General features: G+C 43.3%; 1 protein-coding gene across 5 annotated transcripts; it reads right to left on the reverse strand.

Moving 5' to 3' along the window:
* Positions 1 to 1,876: 1,876 nt before the first annotated feature.
* Positions 1,877 to 14,855, reverse strand: si:dkey-16n15.6 (organic solute transporter subunit alpha). Of its 5 annotated transcripts, none has more exons than XM_063900896.1 (7): positions 14,786 to 14,852; positions 13,043 to 13,194; positions 12,869 to 12,942; positions 12,326 to 12,481; positions 3,911 to 4,022; positions 2,669 to 2,921; positions 1,877 to 2,587 (listed from the first exon to the last, which is right to left on the reverse strand). In XM_063900896.1, exons 2-7 carry the CDS (start codon positions 13,049 to 13,051, stop codon positions 2,172 to 2,174), a joined length of 1,020 nt encoding a protein of 339 aa, XP_063756966.1. In that variant the 5' UTR covers positions 13,052 to 13,194; positions 14,786 to 14,852; the 3' UTR covers positions 1,877 to 2,171. The 5 variants fall into 5 exon arrangements, with proteins under 5 accessions (XP_063756966.1, XP_063756721.1, XP_063756644.1 ...); XM_063900651.1 differs by having other exon boundaries at positions 3,911 to 4,019; positions 14,722 to 14,851; XM_063900574.1 differs by having other exon boundaries at positions 14,722 to 14,851.
* Positions 14,856 to 15,776: the final 921 nt, after the last annotated feature.

The following is a 15,776-nucleotide window of genomic DNA, read 5'->3' on the forward strand; positions in this document are numbered from 1 at the left end:
AAAGTAGACTTAACGGAAGACGACCAAGGAGGACAACACTGTTGAAAGCAAATCCTAGAAAAGCGAGACTGGAATTAGCCACAATGCATGTTGACAAGCAACAAAGCTTCTGGGAGAATGTCCTTTGGACAGATGAGACAAAACTGGAACTTTTTGGCATGTCACATTAGCTGTATGTTTGCTGAAGCAAAAATCAAGCATACAGAGAAAAGAAAACTATACCTACTGTGAAACATGGTGGAGGCTCGGTTATGTTCTGGGGCTGCTTTGCCCCAGAACATAACCGAGCGTGTGTTTTGGGTCAATAATGACCCAAAACACACAGCTAAAAACACCCAAGAATGGCTCAGAACAAAACGTTGGACTATTCTGAAGTGGCTTTCTATGAGCCCTGATCTAAACACTATTGAACATCTGTGGAAGGAGCTGAAACATTTAGTCTGGAGAAGGCACCCTTGAAACCTGAGACAGCAGGAGCAGTTTGTTAACGAGGAGTGGGTCAAAGTACCTGTCGACAGGTGCAGAAGTCTTTTCACAGTAATTCACTTCATTCAATGTTGTGCAACAAAATATTAATTTAAGGGTACCATCATTTTTGGTCCAGGCCAGTTTCATTATTTTGTTTTTTTTAAATGATTCTGTTGAACCACAATTCAAAAGCAGTGTCAGATTTTCATTTGTTATTTTTCAATACATTTTTATTTATTATTACTTTTGTCAGTTTCAAATTTCAGTGACCATTGTGGGTTTTTTTTTGTTTAACGGAAGGGTACCAACAATTTTTTCCACGTCTGTAGGTGTTGTTATTGTCAAGGTGGGAGAGAGCAGTGGAGCACTGTGGAGATTGCATCCTCTGTGCTCCTGTTCTGGCAGTATGTACGGAAATGCAGAAGTCACAGCAGCAGATGTAAACTCTCTGGTCAGATAGAAAGGAAACATCTAACACAGATGCGTGTTAGCAGAGCATGTCTCTCGGGAATGGCAATGTCCGTGCACCAAGTTTTGATGACATAAATGCACAGGCCCCCCAACGCAGATCTTACCGGAGTCATCAGCTGATCTGTCTTCCCTGAGGATGCAGCGCTCTGGAAGCTCAATGGTGCTATCGGAAATGCTGTTATTTAGCCTCTGTGAAAATCCTCACGTTGCAGTCCATAGCCCTTCTGTTAGTGGTGGTCCAGAGCCGCAGTTTATCTGTTTTGTTCACCAAAGACCAATAAACTTCAGCCTCAACAGTGACAGTGAAACAGTCTGGGTTCAGACCTTAAATACAGCTCAATGTTTAAAACAATGTCTTAGTCTAGCAACCTCGGTACAGTACACGTTTTCTTTCCACGTTGAAATGCAAAATAACACAAAAATGGCTGTAACGTTAAAATGCTTTCCTTCTCTTTTAGTCAACCAGCAAAATTGTGCAACATGGTGAACATTTTCAATATATTTTAACTTGCATTGCAGTGGTTCCTGTCCAAATGTTTCTCTTTTGGCTGTCATTCACTCAACAAGTTTACAAACATACTGATATTTGTATCATAAATGCAGCCTGAAACCAGGTAAAGAGTTACTACGGTGCTGAAATACTGTGAAATCAGTTAAATATGTCACTATGCAACTAAGGTCTGAAATGGAAAGACCGATTGGGCTCTGTGGTTGGGCCCCTCTAGAGCCTGTGCATGAGAAGAGCATACAGATAGTGGATGATCTGATTGGCTGATGTATTTTGTATGTAAGAAAAGTTCAGATCATATCCTAAAACAAAGGTACTTCAGTTGGAGTAGAACCAAGTGTCTTAGCTCATTTCGCAGACAAGTTAGTGTAAAATAATTACTATCCAAGAACATACATACTACTATCAAAGATTCCAGTTTCTAACTCGTAAAAAAAAGTTTTTATGTTTTCATCACGCCTTTCATTTTCCAAAAGTTATTAGTTTGTGCAGTACACAACATTGCAAAGCATATCATATTGACAACATATAACAAAACACACATCTAGGGATGAAAAAGAACTAGAAGCAGCAACATTTCTCATGACTTTTACATTGAACATTCCCAGCTCTGCTTAAGCTGGTGGCAACTGTTTACAGTATCCTATATGTGAATTGTCCCATTTATCATAGGGTGACCACCAGCATGTCCTGAGGTTAAGCTTTAACTGTATTTTGTTTGAGGTCAAACTACAGTAAAATCCTTAGAGACCTGGTAGTTAATATCAGCCCTCACACTAACGTGGTTACAATCTGTGCCGAGTTCCTCTGCTGACCTGGGCTCCCCTGGTTCTGGCCTCCCTGGCTGCTGGCCCCTGGCCTTAGGGAAGGGGAATCCGTCCAGGGGGGCGTGCTCAATCCTGCACAGGCTTTCTTCGCTGTCGCTGCTGTAGCTGGGGTTTGAGACGCTGACCAGGCAGCGGCCGCTGGGCTTGTGAAGCGTCATGTGAACGCTGTCTGTTTGAACAGCCTTTTCCAACTGCCTGACACTGATGGCTCCCTCCATGTCCTCCACAACGCTCGGCTCCACCTTACGGAATGTGTGGCGGGCAAACAGGCCGATGCAGAACATCTCCACAATCACACAGTAGTGGTAGATCACTGAGGAGGGACAGAGAACACGGGTTTAGAGGATGGGCGAGCAGGCTTCAGACAGACATTGGGAGAGGTGCTGGGACTTACACTGGGACCGGGTCAGGACAGAGAAGGGGGGGGTGCAGGGGATGACCTCCAGAGCACCCATTGTCTCCAGGATGCCACTCTGCAGGCCGCACAGCACCAACACCACGATGACGCAGATGAACTTGGCTCTCAGTCCGTAGCCATGCAGAGCACTGTTGGTGGCTTTGTAAAAGAGCAGGTGGCCGTAGAAGGACACGAAGGTGGAGACACATATGATACCGTTGACGTACAGGTTGGGATTGACTGAGTCCACCTGCACCACAAAAGATGGCTTTTGTCCTTCACTGCTCTAAAGCATACCGTCAGCGCATTCAAAGCATCTGTGTTCAATTGTTCTTAATATGTTCAGTTTACCCGCATGTGCAATATACCCTCGTGCAATTCAAGATTACATTTTTCAGTCAATGTATTTACAATTGCAATATATAGTGCTACTTTTTCACCATGTGTATTCATCTACTTTTTTGTAAAAATTATAAATACAGTGTGCATACTTTTTTAAATATGAAAGTCTATTCTCTTCCCTTTACTGCTGTTGTAATAATGTAAATGTCCCCATTGCGGGACAAATAAAGGAATTCTGATTCTGATTCTGAACAGTGCAGCTTAAGTCATGTAAGGCCTCAAAATGCTTATTTGGACAATACATTGAAATATTGAATAAGTCAAAGTGTTGCAATACTACTGTCGAGTGGCATGTTTTGGTGATGTCCAGGAACCTCTTGATTTTTGGGACACTGGACATGGAATGTCCTTGCTAAAACAGAAATAGTGTAATTAATATCCTAAAATAAATATTACCAGCTACTGAATGTATTGCATATCTCACTTCAGAAGCATCATCTGGATGGAACATATTAACACATATCTAATATTTAATTTTGTATCATTTTTATGTTAAGAGCTGACAGTAAAATGCATAATTGGCCACGTTTGTGGTAACAAACATATCTTCAGAAAATACAATATATAAAGTTTAAAATCCTGTTGAAAGTCTGTCACATTAATTTAATGAACTTGACTCTTTAAACAATGGAGGAAAAGATCTGAACACTCAGACGGTACCAGGGACCATCTGACAGCCTTCATATTATGAAATGTAGTATATAACACCAGCACGGACTGTCCTGACAGCGCTTGGGCCTGGGGTCTCCTGCATCACCCTGCACAGGTTAGTGTTAACACAGCCTTGATACTCCATGGGGGATTAAGCATGGATCAAAATTCAAACAGTTGACTCACATCACCATAGTCATACTGTTCGTCTGTCCACAGCACCAGAGTGACGAAGAACAAGATGCTGCGGACCACTGAGAGCTGCAGGACCGCCGCCATCATCCAGGCCCGGCTGCTGCTGCACAGAGAGAGATACTGCTGATCCAGGACCAGTCCCTATAATGCTGATCCAGGACCAGTCCCTATACTGCTGATCCAGGACCAGTCACTATACTGCTGATCCAGGACCAGTCCCTATAATGCTGATCCAGGACCAGTCCCTATACTGCTGGTCCAGGACCAGTCACTATACGCTGATCCAGGACCAGTCCCTATAATGCTGATCCAGGACCAGTCCCTATAATGCTGATCCAGGGCCAGTCCCAATACTGCTGATCCAGGACCAGTCACTATACTGCCGATCCAGGACCAGTCACTATACTGCCGATCCAGGACCAGTCACTATACTGCTGATCCAGGACCAGTCCCTATAATGCTGATCCAGGGCCAGTCCCAATACTGCCGATCCAGGACCAGTCACTATACTGCCGATCCAGGACCAGTCCCTATACTGCTGATCCAGGACCAGTCATTATACTGCTGATCCAGGACCAGTCACTATACAGAATTTGCCACGGTGTATAAGTTGCATACATAAACAGAGTTAAAGAAGATAAATTGTAAGAAATAAAAATGGATTATAAAAAAACTATTAAAAAAAACTACTATAACATTAAAGGAATAGCAATATTTACATGAAATGTAGGTGAAATATAGAAACCCCGTAAAATACAATAGAACAAAATATGAAATAAAATATGTCCAGCTTTGGTTTGACAAGCAGAAAGCCATGATGGGTAGCTTTGTGAAGAATGTCTACAATTCGGAGGGTTGTGCAGGACTGATAGTATTTAACACACACACACACACACACACACACACACACACACACACACACACACACACACACACACACACACACACACACACACACACACACACACACACACACACACACACACACACCTATGTAAATAAATGTATCGACCCCTTAATATGCTGCTAATTTGCTACTTCCTGAATAACACCTAGCCATTCTAAACTAAGAAAAAATGATGCATCATTAGGCCTATATCCCACAAGGGTTAAAACAAAACAAAAAAAGACACTAAATTTGTTATTATTAAAATGATTTGCATTACCTGTATTTGTGTTCTTCATTTGGATCCAGCACATAGTAATAGTGCACCACGAGCACATCCAGGAGCTCAGTCACCCTGTTGCATACCTCCAGCATTTGAATGAATCTGTTACTGATGGGCCTTACCAAGCTCTTGGGGGGCAGATGGAGTGAACTTTGACACTGTGCAAAAATCTCCTTCTGTTTAGGTGACTTCTCTATATCATACTAAATATCAGAGCAAAAATGTTCCACCTCTGAGCCAAACGGTCTCATGAAGGCCTTAACAGCATTGGACACCATGTGAACAGTGTCTCCTGATATATCCAGTAGATTAGGGTTCTCCTGTCTAGCTAGCGTCTCAAGCCCAGATTTCTTTCCCCTCATCACAGCACAATTGTCCAATAGAATACTGGTAACTTGTCTCCACTCCAGCCCATATGATTGCAGGACATATTTTAGTTCCAGCATCAGTACTGTGGCATTCGCAACATTGACCTTTTTGCTGGCAAGTGGCAAGGTGCTGTGTTTTCACACAGCCTGCATCCTCGACATAAAATCGGACCAGTACATTTAGAATCTTATCCATGCTTTTGTCCGTGGCCTCATCAATGTTAAATGCCATGCCATTCTTAAGCTTGTCGGACAGATTTCTTTTGAGCTCTGGCGAGATGCCGTGTGTGATAAGATAGCTCGCATGCTGCTTCGAGACTGACGGATGCGTAAGGGCGGGTTTATCCTCCGCTAATTTCGACTGCGGTCAAGTCAGCCGACACTCGCGATTTCTTGGTCAAGCCAGCCGACACTCGCGTTTGTCAAATTTCTAGTGCCCCCATATTCTAAACTACGTGGTAAACGCATTTACACGAAGTACTACTCGAGTCTGACTGAAGTTCCTATGTTTTGTTCCTTGACTTTGGGTTACGAGAAAAACATTAATACATTATTTCTGACTATGACTGGTGCATTTGATTTCATCACCACCCTGACCTCACACACAATAAGTATAAAACATTTACTGCATACAATTGGAGCAATTCTACTCCAAAGCTCCTAATTTCCACCTTAATAGCCATATATTGCTATTTCTGAGTTACAGAAAAATATTTAAAATGTATTATTTAACTTGGCCTCACTATGACTGGTTGATTCGAGTTCACCACCACCCTGACCTCACACACACTGAGTTTCAAACATTTTTACTGTAGAAAATTGGATATATTCCACTCCAAAGATCAGAATTTCCACCTTAAAAGCCATATATTGCCATGTTTGGCTTACTGTAAATATGAAACTTTTAACTTGGCCTCACTATGACTGGTTGATTTGAGTTCACCACCACCCTGACCTCACACACACTGAGATTCAAACATTTTTACTGTAGAAAATTGAAGAAATTCTACTCTAAAGATCAGAATTTCAACCTTGAGATGACATATATTCAATGTTTGACTTACTGTAAAAATGAATCATTTAACTTGGCCTCACTATGACTGGTATTTTTGAGTTCACCACCACCATGAACTCACACACATTCAGTTTCAAACATTTTTACTGTAGAAAGTTGGAAATATTCCACTCCAAAGATCAGAATATCCACCTTAAAAGCCATATATTGCTATGTTTGGCTTACTGTAAATATGAAACATTTCACTTGGCCTCACTATGACTGGTTGATTTGAGTTCACCAATACCCTGACCACACACACACTGAGTTTCAAACATTTTTACTGTAGAAAAGTGGAGAAATTCAACTCTAAAGATCAGAATGTCAACTCTAAAGATCAAAATTTCATCCTTCAGATTACATATATTCAATGTTTGTCTTACTGTAAAAATGTATCATTTAACTTGGCCTCACTATGACTACTGTATTTGAGTTCACCACCGCCATGACCTCACAAACAATGAGTTTCAAACATTTTTACTGTAGAAAATTGGAAATATTCCACTCCAAAGATCAGAATTTCCACCTTAACAGCCATATATTGCTTTGTTTGGCTTACTGTAAATATGAAACTTTTAACTTGGCCTCACTATGACTGGTTGATTTGAGTTCACCACCACCCTGACAACACACACACTGAGTTTCAAACATTTTTACTGTAGAAAATTGGAGATATTCCACTCTAAAGATCAGAATTTCAACCTTGAGATGGCATATATTGCTAGGTTTGGCTTACTGTAAATATGAAACTTTTAACTTGGCCTCACTATGACTGGTTGATTCGAGTTCACCACCACCCTGACCTCACACACACTGAGTTTCAAAGATTGTTACTGTAGAAAATTGGAGAAATTCAACTCTAAAGATCAGAATCTCAACCTTGAGATGACATATATTCAATGTTTGACTTACTGTAAAAATGAATCATTTAACTTGGCCTCTGTTCTGCCCTCCTTAAGCATTTGGTAGCTTGCGTATTATATGTGGGGAAATACTGCCACCTAGCGGACAATACTATTTACAAAGTTGCGCAGGTTTAGTTTCTTTTTCATTGTCGAGTTGACTTGAGTTAGGAGAACATACGGATACAGTTTCTGCCGGATTCCTCTTCAAAGACTTACCTTTAACGCGCGAGCTTTGGACATTATTAGTCTGTAAGTGCCTATTCTTTGTTACCACATTCAATGCCATGTAGATAATTAAGAGTTTATGTTGAATTTATGTCTCTACATCTCTAGGATAATTTGTCACTTAGCCATGCTAGCTCTCGTGGTATCATGCTACCTGCTATGTACTGTAATATTATCTTCGTGAGATTTATGTATCCCTTTGGTTCTGTTTGTTTCAGTTTTACAAAAAAAAAGAATATCCATGTCCTGTATAAATACTTGCTTGGTGAACAAAGTAAACGGAAGAAAACCAACACTTCTTGCCTCGCTTGAGTTCATCAACTATATTTATTAGACGACAAATTGTTAGCTAGCTGTCTAGTTCTGCAAGCTAGAGAACGCAGCACGAGGACAGCATAGTAAAAAGACTACAGCGCGGCGAGTTCAAGCACAGAAGGTAGCCTTAGAAGACCACGATGCTTCATGCGGGCGGGGCAGAGGGTGACGCCACCGGACAAGCACAAGGTGCCGCTCTGGAGCTACTAGAAAACGGCCATGAGGCAACCCAAAACCAAGAACCATTCCGAACACCCGACTCCCGGTCACCTGTGTCCAAGAAGTCCAACGGATCCTCCGCAACGTCAGCAGCTATCAGAGCAAGCGCCAAGTGAAAAGCTGCACAGGCCCAGCTGACCTTTGCGGAGAGAGAAGCAACAACGATGAGGCAGAAAGCTGAGCTCGAAGCCAGTCTCCACGTTCTCACCACTCAAAAGATGGCCGCCGCCGCTGAGGCAAAAGCTGCAGCCTACGAGGAAGAGGAGGTTGAAAGCGGGGAGAAACATCATGAGCCATACGTCCCCGGAAAGCCTTTAAACGCCTTAGAACGTGCAGGTAACTACGTTCAGCAGCACTCAGCTATGTTTGGCAGACAACCACCACCGCCAACACATGCTCCACTGCACTCCTACAGACCAGCCGCACACGTAAAGCAAGAAGAACCTTCCCCATATAAGTCTCTAATGATGCCGCCACAACCACCTCCACACAAGGGATTCCTTCCCATACCTCAGCCATACCCCAGCCTGCACAGGGGGCCCTCCTCCGAGCCGCAGCCAGCACAAGACCTTGCTAAGTACCTCATGCGACGAGAAATGGTGAGCTCAGGCCTGCTACAGTTCGACGACCGCCCTGAACATTTCTGGTCATGGAAAGCCTCCTTCCTCAGCGCCACTCAGGACCTGAATCTGACACCCAGGGAAGAACTGGATCTGCTGGTGAAGTGGCTTGGAGCAGACTCAGCAGAACAGGCGCAGAGAATACGCTCAGTGCACGTCCTCAATCCCGCAGCAGGCTTCCGCATGGTGTGGCAACGTGTGGAGGAATGCTATGGGGCACCAGAGGCTGTAGAGCACGCACTGCTTAAAAAGATTGAAGGTTTCCCAAAGCTGACCAATAAAGACAACGCCAAACTCAGAGAACTCGGTGATATCCTCCTGGAACTGGAGTGTGCCAAGGAAGAAGGATACCTACCAGGCCTCGTCTTTTTGGATACAGCCCGCGGGGTGAACCCAATCGTAGAGAAGCTATCCTACAGCCTACAAGAGAGATGGATATCGATTGGATACAAGTACAAAGAGGAAAACGGTGTGGCCTTCCCTCCATTCTCCATCTTCTCACAGTTTGTCAGACGACAGGCTAAAGTGCGTAACGACCCAAGCTTCGCCTTCTCCACCTCCAACAGCAACACGCCACCGAAAGCAGAGAGAGCAGTGAAACACAGCTACAAAACCCCAGTAAGTGTGCACAAGACAGAGGTCACACCTAAAACCAGCAACGGCGACACCAGCTCTGTGGAGAAGAGGACATGCGACCCAGACCGCGAGTGCCCTATACACAGGAAACCACACCCACTCAAAAGATGTAGGACATTCAGATCTAAAGCTGTTGAAGAACGTAAGGCTTACCTCAAAGAAAACCACATCTGCTTCAAATGCTGCGGGTCAACTCAGCACATGGCAAAAGACTGCAGAGTGCCAATCAAATGTGCCTGAGTGCAACAGTGAGCGACACATCGCGGCTCTACACCCAGGCCCTCATGTCTTCAACGACAGTGCCGTCACGGAGAAGGAGGAAAGCGGGGAGCCGGATGAGGACACGCCCACAGTCACTTCCAAGTGCACAGAAAAAGTAATTATCTTTAATACACCGAAAACTATGACCCCTCTTAAGCTGTCTTTATGGATCACCAAAATGGTTGTTGAACTCTTGAAATCAAAGTAAATTTAAGGGTGGGTGTTAATATTGCCGTATATAAATCCTTTAACAATCCACATATATCTGCAATTTGGTCATAACAAATGGTATTCAATGTGATTTTGTTTGTCTTCCTTGTACATGCAACATTTACTGCCAATCTGTCTGTCCAGGGAGGGAGATCCCCTCACTGAGACTCTGCCTGGCGTTTCTTCCATTTGTTTTCAATTAGAAATGCTTTTGTAGGAGTTTTTCCTTACAAAAATCATGGGTCTAAAGGACAAAGGGTCTTGTACACTGTACATAATATAAAGGCCCCTGAGAACATTTGAGCTGTATAAATAAAATAAATAAAAAGTCTTTAATATATTGAGTAAAATGTGTTCTTGCCAAGGTAAACTGGGTATAACTATCAGGAGGCTAAAATCATTTAAGACTTTTAAAGACTGACTATATGATTTCTTTTCATCTCTGAAGGTGATGGAGTGCATGCTACATCACACTGCCAGCCAACTCAATTTGGGGAGGAGAGTCTACGTTCTCAATTACTATGTGGCTGGTGTGATCCTCTTTGGCGAAAAGAAGCTGTCCGGAGACAAAGTTTGTCAAAGGTAATATGTGTTAATGTCAGATACAAATACAAAAGTGAACGGTTTTTACCTTTATCTGACCATTTTTTACAAGTTAGCTGATGACATTTATTTCTTGAACTGTGTGTACAGTATGATGAAGACAATCCAAATCTTAAGTGAATGTTTTTTATGTAAAGTGTTTTTATCATAAAGAGATAAAGAGGAAATCTATGTTTTTAAATCAAGTTGTTTTGGGTCATGTTACAGGTCAACTTTGACAACTATGAAGCGATTGTGTCCTTTGTGAACATCCAAAATGCTCACTGGAAATTTCTGGTTAGTGGTGACTACATTTTTCATTCTTTTTCTGGATGTCGTAAATACCTTCTCAATAATATCTTTTGTTTAACCTGTGTTTACAGTACATCAGTGCTACTGACAGCAGGGTGTATTTAGTGGATCCAGCACGCAGCTTTACTGAGCAGGCAGACTCAGACCGTGCTGCCAAAAGACTACGGTACTTATGCAATTTCAGTGATTCAGCCTAACAAAAACATTTTCATCTCATCCATCATTTCATTGGGGATAAATTGTACACATGGGACATTGACAAATTTACCAATTATTCTCACGCAGTGATTTCTTCATAGTGAGGGGGAACTGCCACAGCAAAACAGACTGGCTGGATAAGAAGTGGAAAGGAGGGGTCATGCAACACCCTGTCCAGAGTACCAGTCATAGTCAGGCTAAATTGAAAAAAAAAAGAAAAAATTGTACAGTAAGTCAAACATGGCAATATATGGCTTTTAAGGTTGAAATTCTGATCTTTAGAGTGGAATATCTCCACTTTTCTACAGTAAAAATGTTTGAAACTCAGTGTGTGTGAGGTCAGGGTGGTGGTGAACTCGAATCAACCAGTCATAGTGAGGCCAAGTTAAATAATACATTTTTAATATTTTTCTGTAACTCAGAAATAGCAATATATGGCTATTAAGGTGGAAATTAGGAGCTTTGGAGTAGAATTGCTCCAATTGTATGCAGTAAATGTTTTATACTTATTGTGTGTGAGGTCAGGGTGGTGATGAAATCAAATGTACCAGTCATAGTCAGAAATAATGTATTGATGTTTTTCTCGTAATCCAAAGTCAAGGAACAAAACATAGGAACTTCAGTCAGACTCGAGTAGTACTTCGTGTAAATGCGTTTACCACACAGTTAAGAATATGGGGGCACTAGAAATTTGACAAACGCGAGTGTCGGCTGGCTTGACCAAGAAATCGCGAGTGTCGGCTGACTTGACCGCAGTTAATTTGGAGTGGATGAATGATTGTAAACGACAGATCAAACTCGGCAATGAAGGAGCACAAGCACATTTTTAAATCAGCCACGCGATCAGTCATTGAGGGTCGGATATCTGCTGTGGCTGTTGCCCTCGCCAAACGTGAGGTGTGTTGAATTGCTCAGACAGCTGCTTGGTGACTAGGGTCTGATTCGTGCCGTGGCAGCACTTTTTTTCCCGCTAGTTCCATATAATATTCTCCTTGCGCACAAAGTGCAGAAGCATGCTCCTGGTTGCCGGAGGTTTTGACACCAGCTTCCAAAGGGCTTTTCGTCTCTACCCACCTCCTCTATCCAAGACCAGCGCCATTTATTTTTTATGCCTTTATCGACAAGTTTGTTGTCTTCCCCTGGCTTCATAAAGTTGCAGTCCATGACTAAGGCTACGTATGTCAAAGCTAGTAAAGATGTAAAACTCAGAGCAGGTGTATTTTGGTGTATTGGTGTGTGTGTGTGTGTGTGTGTGTGTGTGTGTGTGTGTGTGTGTGTGTGTGTGTGTGTGTGTGTGTGTGTGTGTGTGTGTGTGTGTGTGTGTGTGTCTACCTGTTGATGGCCACCATGGGCAGGCAGCAGCAGCAGCAGCAGGGGAAGGGATCTGGAGATACCTGGTGTCCAGACAGAGCCGCCAACATCTGAGCTTTCCCCCCGAAGAAGTCTGTGATCAGTCCCATGAATTTCAGCAAGGTGGTGGAGTGATACCTTCACACACATTCACACGTACATATATATTTAATAATGTATATTCAATTTGCTTTTAATATACATTAAAAGCAAATGTATACATATTCACAGTAGAACACATACAGTATATATACTCAAAAGAGTATAGAGAATACATTTGAATACTCTGAACAGAGCATATGGAGGGACAGAAACATAAAGATAGTGTTGTAAATACACTACACATCTCTGCACAGTAGTTTTTAGTTAAAAGTTAAGTCAAATATATCCTGTGAAATCATTAAGTTTATTTCCTTATGATTATTTTTTAAATTATTCTCGTTGATTTGTGTGTGAGCTGGATTTAACTAAATGTCTGAACCATTCTGAAATGAAACCTTTAAATCTCAAGCCTGGTGAACTCACAGTGAGGCGATGAAGTTACAGAGCGAGGAGGAGCGAGGCACGTACAGCGCGATGAGCGAGGTCAGGGCAAACACCTGAGACACAAACACAGACTGAGACAGGCACCCCCCACCAACACTCAGGACACTTTGAAGTGGATCATCACTATTGTTCATGTGAGGAGGTTGGTGTTACCGGGTACATTCCTAATATCCACAGGTAGAGCCGCTGTCGTCTGGATGAGGGAATGTGGCGCAGGAAGAAGCCCACCTCCTCCAGGAACAGACCCAGCAGGATAAGCGCCAGGCCGGCCGGGATGAGGAAGAGCCACAGCTCATCCTTAATGGCTGCCCAGAGATATGGAGGCGGTCACTGTCTCATTTCCCTCGCGTTGTTCCACATGGACATAGCTGAACAGCATGACGCTGATAAAATACTGCAGCTGGATATGAAGCCCCTTCTTTGGTTTGCTTAAGTAATTTTTTCTACATTTTTACCAAATTGATGGCCCACATTTTCAGTTTAATACATTTTGAAAAGAAATTCAATAAGATATATACACTCACTGGCCACTTTATTAGATACTGCCTGTTAAGGCAAATATCTAATCAGCCAATCACATGGCAGCAACTCAATGCATTTAGACATATAGACATGGTGAAGAGGGCCTGGTGAATTTCAGACAAAGCATCACAACGGGGGGAAAGGTGATTTAAGTGACTTTGAACGTGACATGGTTGTTGGTGCCAGACGGGCTGGTCTGAGTGTTTCAGAACCTGCTGATCTACTGGGATTTTCTACAGAGAAAAGTCCAGTTCTCTGGAGGAAAGGCCTTGTTGAGCCAGAAGTCGGAGAAGAGTGGCAGACTGGTTCAAGATGATAGAAAGGCAACAGTAACTCAAATAACCACTTGTTACAAGGTAGAGAAGACCCTCTCTGAACCACAACACGTGGAACCCTGCAGCAGAGGGGCTACAGCAGCAGGAGACACCGGGGGCCCCTCCTGTCAGCTAGGAAAAGGAAAATGAGGCTACAAAAAGGGGGCGGTAGTAGGCAAAGTGGTTAGGGGCTTGACCTGGGAACTGGAAGGACGCCAGTTCAAGTCCCCGAAAGACCAAGTGCTACCGTGGTGTTTTTGAGCAAGGCACCGTTCCCTACACTGCTCCCCGGGCACCGTACACTAGGATGCTCAAATGCAGTCTGGTCTGATGAGTCTCGATTTCTGTGACATTCGGATGGTCAGAATTTGGCGTAAATATCATGATGATGAGGTCAATGTACTCAAATGGCACCGTCCACAGTCTCAATCCTGTAGAGCAGCTTTGGTATGTGGTGGAACCATAGATTGGCCATCATGCACAGATCTGCAGCAACTGTGTGATGCTATCAGGTCAATTCGGTCAATTATTCAGGTCAATATGGACCAAGCACTTTGTTGAGTCGATGCAACCCGGCACTAGCAAGGGGTACCTGATAAAGTGGCCAGTGTATATGATCTCATGTTAACACAAATACTATGGCAGAGACATCTGTTCCTATTGTTCCTCACTTGTTAAAAATGCCAAGGATTTGATTTTCTCCCACAAAGCCTGTTTTTTTTTTAAAGATCTTAATTATGGATACAATTCTTCATACATACGTACTTCTGTTTCAGAATATATAATATATAATCATAATACAATTCACTACTAAATAATATAGTCAATAAAACCAAGCCAAAAGAGTCAACAAGTCAACATTATTACATAGCCCTGGTCAGACTAAATAGTATCTGAAGGTCCCGACTTCTTCTGACAGAAAACAATGTTGCTGAACCAAAACCAAGGAGGTCCACAAATGAAGATCATATGGTATGAATGATTGCCTCTGCTTACCGCTGAAGAACTGTGAGGACAGAGGGATCTCAGACCCAATCCAGCTACAGTTGGCCCCTCTTACCATTGTGAATAATGCACCTCTACACGGTCCCCACAGAGCCGACAATGAGCTGTGGCTCCGGAGGAGAGGCTCTGACTGTCCTGTTGTTTCCGCTCTGAACACTTCCTGTGTGACTGCACACATTAATGATTGACTGGGAACAGGTAAGTGGACGGGTGGGGATCCAAGTCCAGCACGCACGCACGCACGCACGCACGCACGCACGCACCCACACACACACACACACACACACACACACACACACACACACACACACACACACACACACACACACACACACACACACACACACACACACACACACACACACACACACACACACACCTTCTCAGATGTGTATCCAGAGAAATTAAACTTTTTGTACAGACTAATGAACATATTTCAGTACTGCCATGTTCTAAAGGAACTATTTAAGTTTCATCATTTCAATATCCCTGGTGCATTAATGCCAGTGCACCTGGCTTCTCTGGCTCAGCATTTCTGCACTATACAGACAAAAGTATTGTGACACCTACACCTTACACAGGAGCTTTTATGACATCCCATTCCAAATTCTTAGGCATTATTATGAAGTTGCCCCCCCCCACCCACCCCCCAGGGCCTGGCTCTCCGTTCTAGTTCCTCCCCCGCCCTTTACAGTGGGCGCAATGCAGTCAGGTAACGTTCTCCTGGCATTCCCCAAACCCAGACTGGTCCATCCGACTGCCCGATAGAGGAGCGTGATTGGTCCCTCCACAGAACCGATTCCACTGCACCTAGTCCTGAGTCCAGTGGCTGCTTTACACCACTCCATCAACGCTTGGCATTGGTGATGTAAGGATGCATGCAGCTGCTCGGCCATGAAGCTCCCGGCACAGTTCTGGTGCTGATATTAATGCAGAGCTGGTTTGGATCTCTGCAGTTATTGAGTCAGCAGAGCTTTGGCCACTTCTACGCACAATGCGTCTCAGCGCTCGGCGACCCCGCTCTGTAACTTTACGTGGTCTGACAC

The sequence above is a fragment of the Eleginops maclovinus genome, chromosome 1, assembly GCF_036324505.1.
Source record: "Eleginops maclovinus isolate JMC-PN-2008 ecotype Puerto Natales chromosome 1, JC_Emac_rtc_rv5, whole genome shotgun sequence".
Classification (NCBI taxonomy): Eukaryota; Metazoa; Chordata; class Actinopteri; order Perciformes; family Eleginopidae; genus Eleginops; species Eleginops maclovinus.

Excerpts from the sequence above, each read along its gene's own strand:
- si:dkey-16n15.6 (XM_063900574.1), bottom strand. The coding sequence starts at position 14,788 with ATGGTAAGAGGGGCCAACTGTAGCTGGATTGGGTCTGAGATCCCTCTG. Across the intron at positions 13,195-14,721 it reads GTCCTCACAGTTCTTCAGCG|CCATTAAGGATGAGCTGTGG; the intron begins GTAAGCAGAGGC and ends ATCTCTGGGCAG. Across the intron at positions 2,922-3,910 it reads AACAGTATGACTATGGTGAT|GTGGACTCAGTCAATCCCAA; the intron begins GTGAGTCAACTG and ends TTTGTGGTGCAG.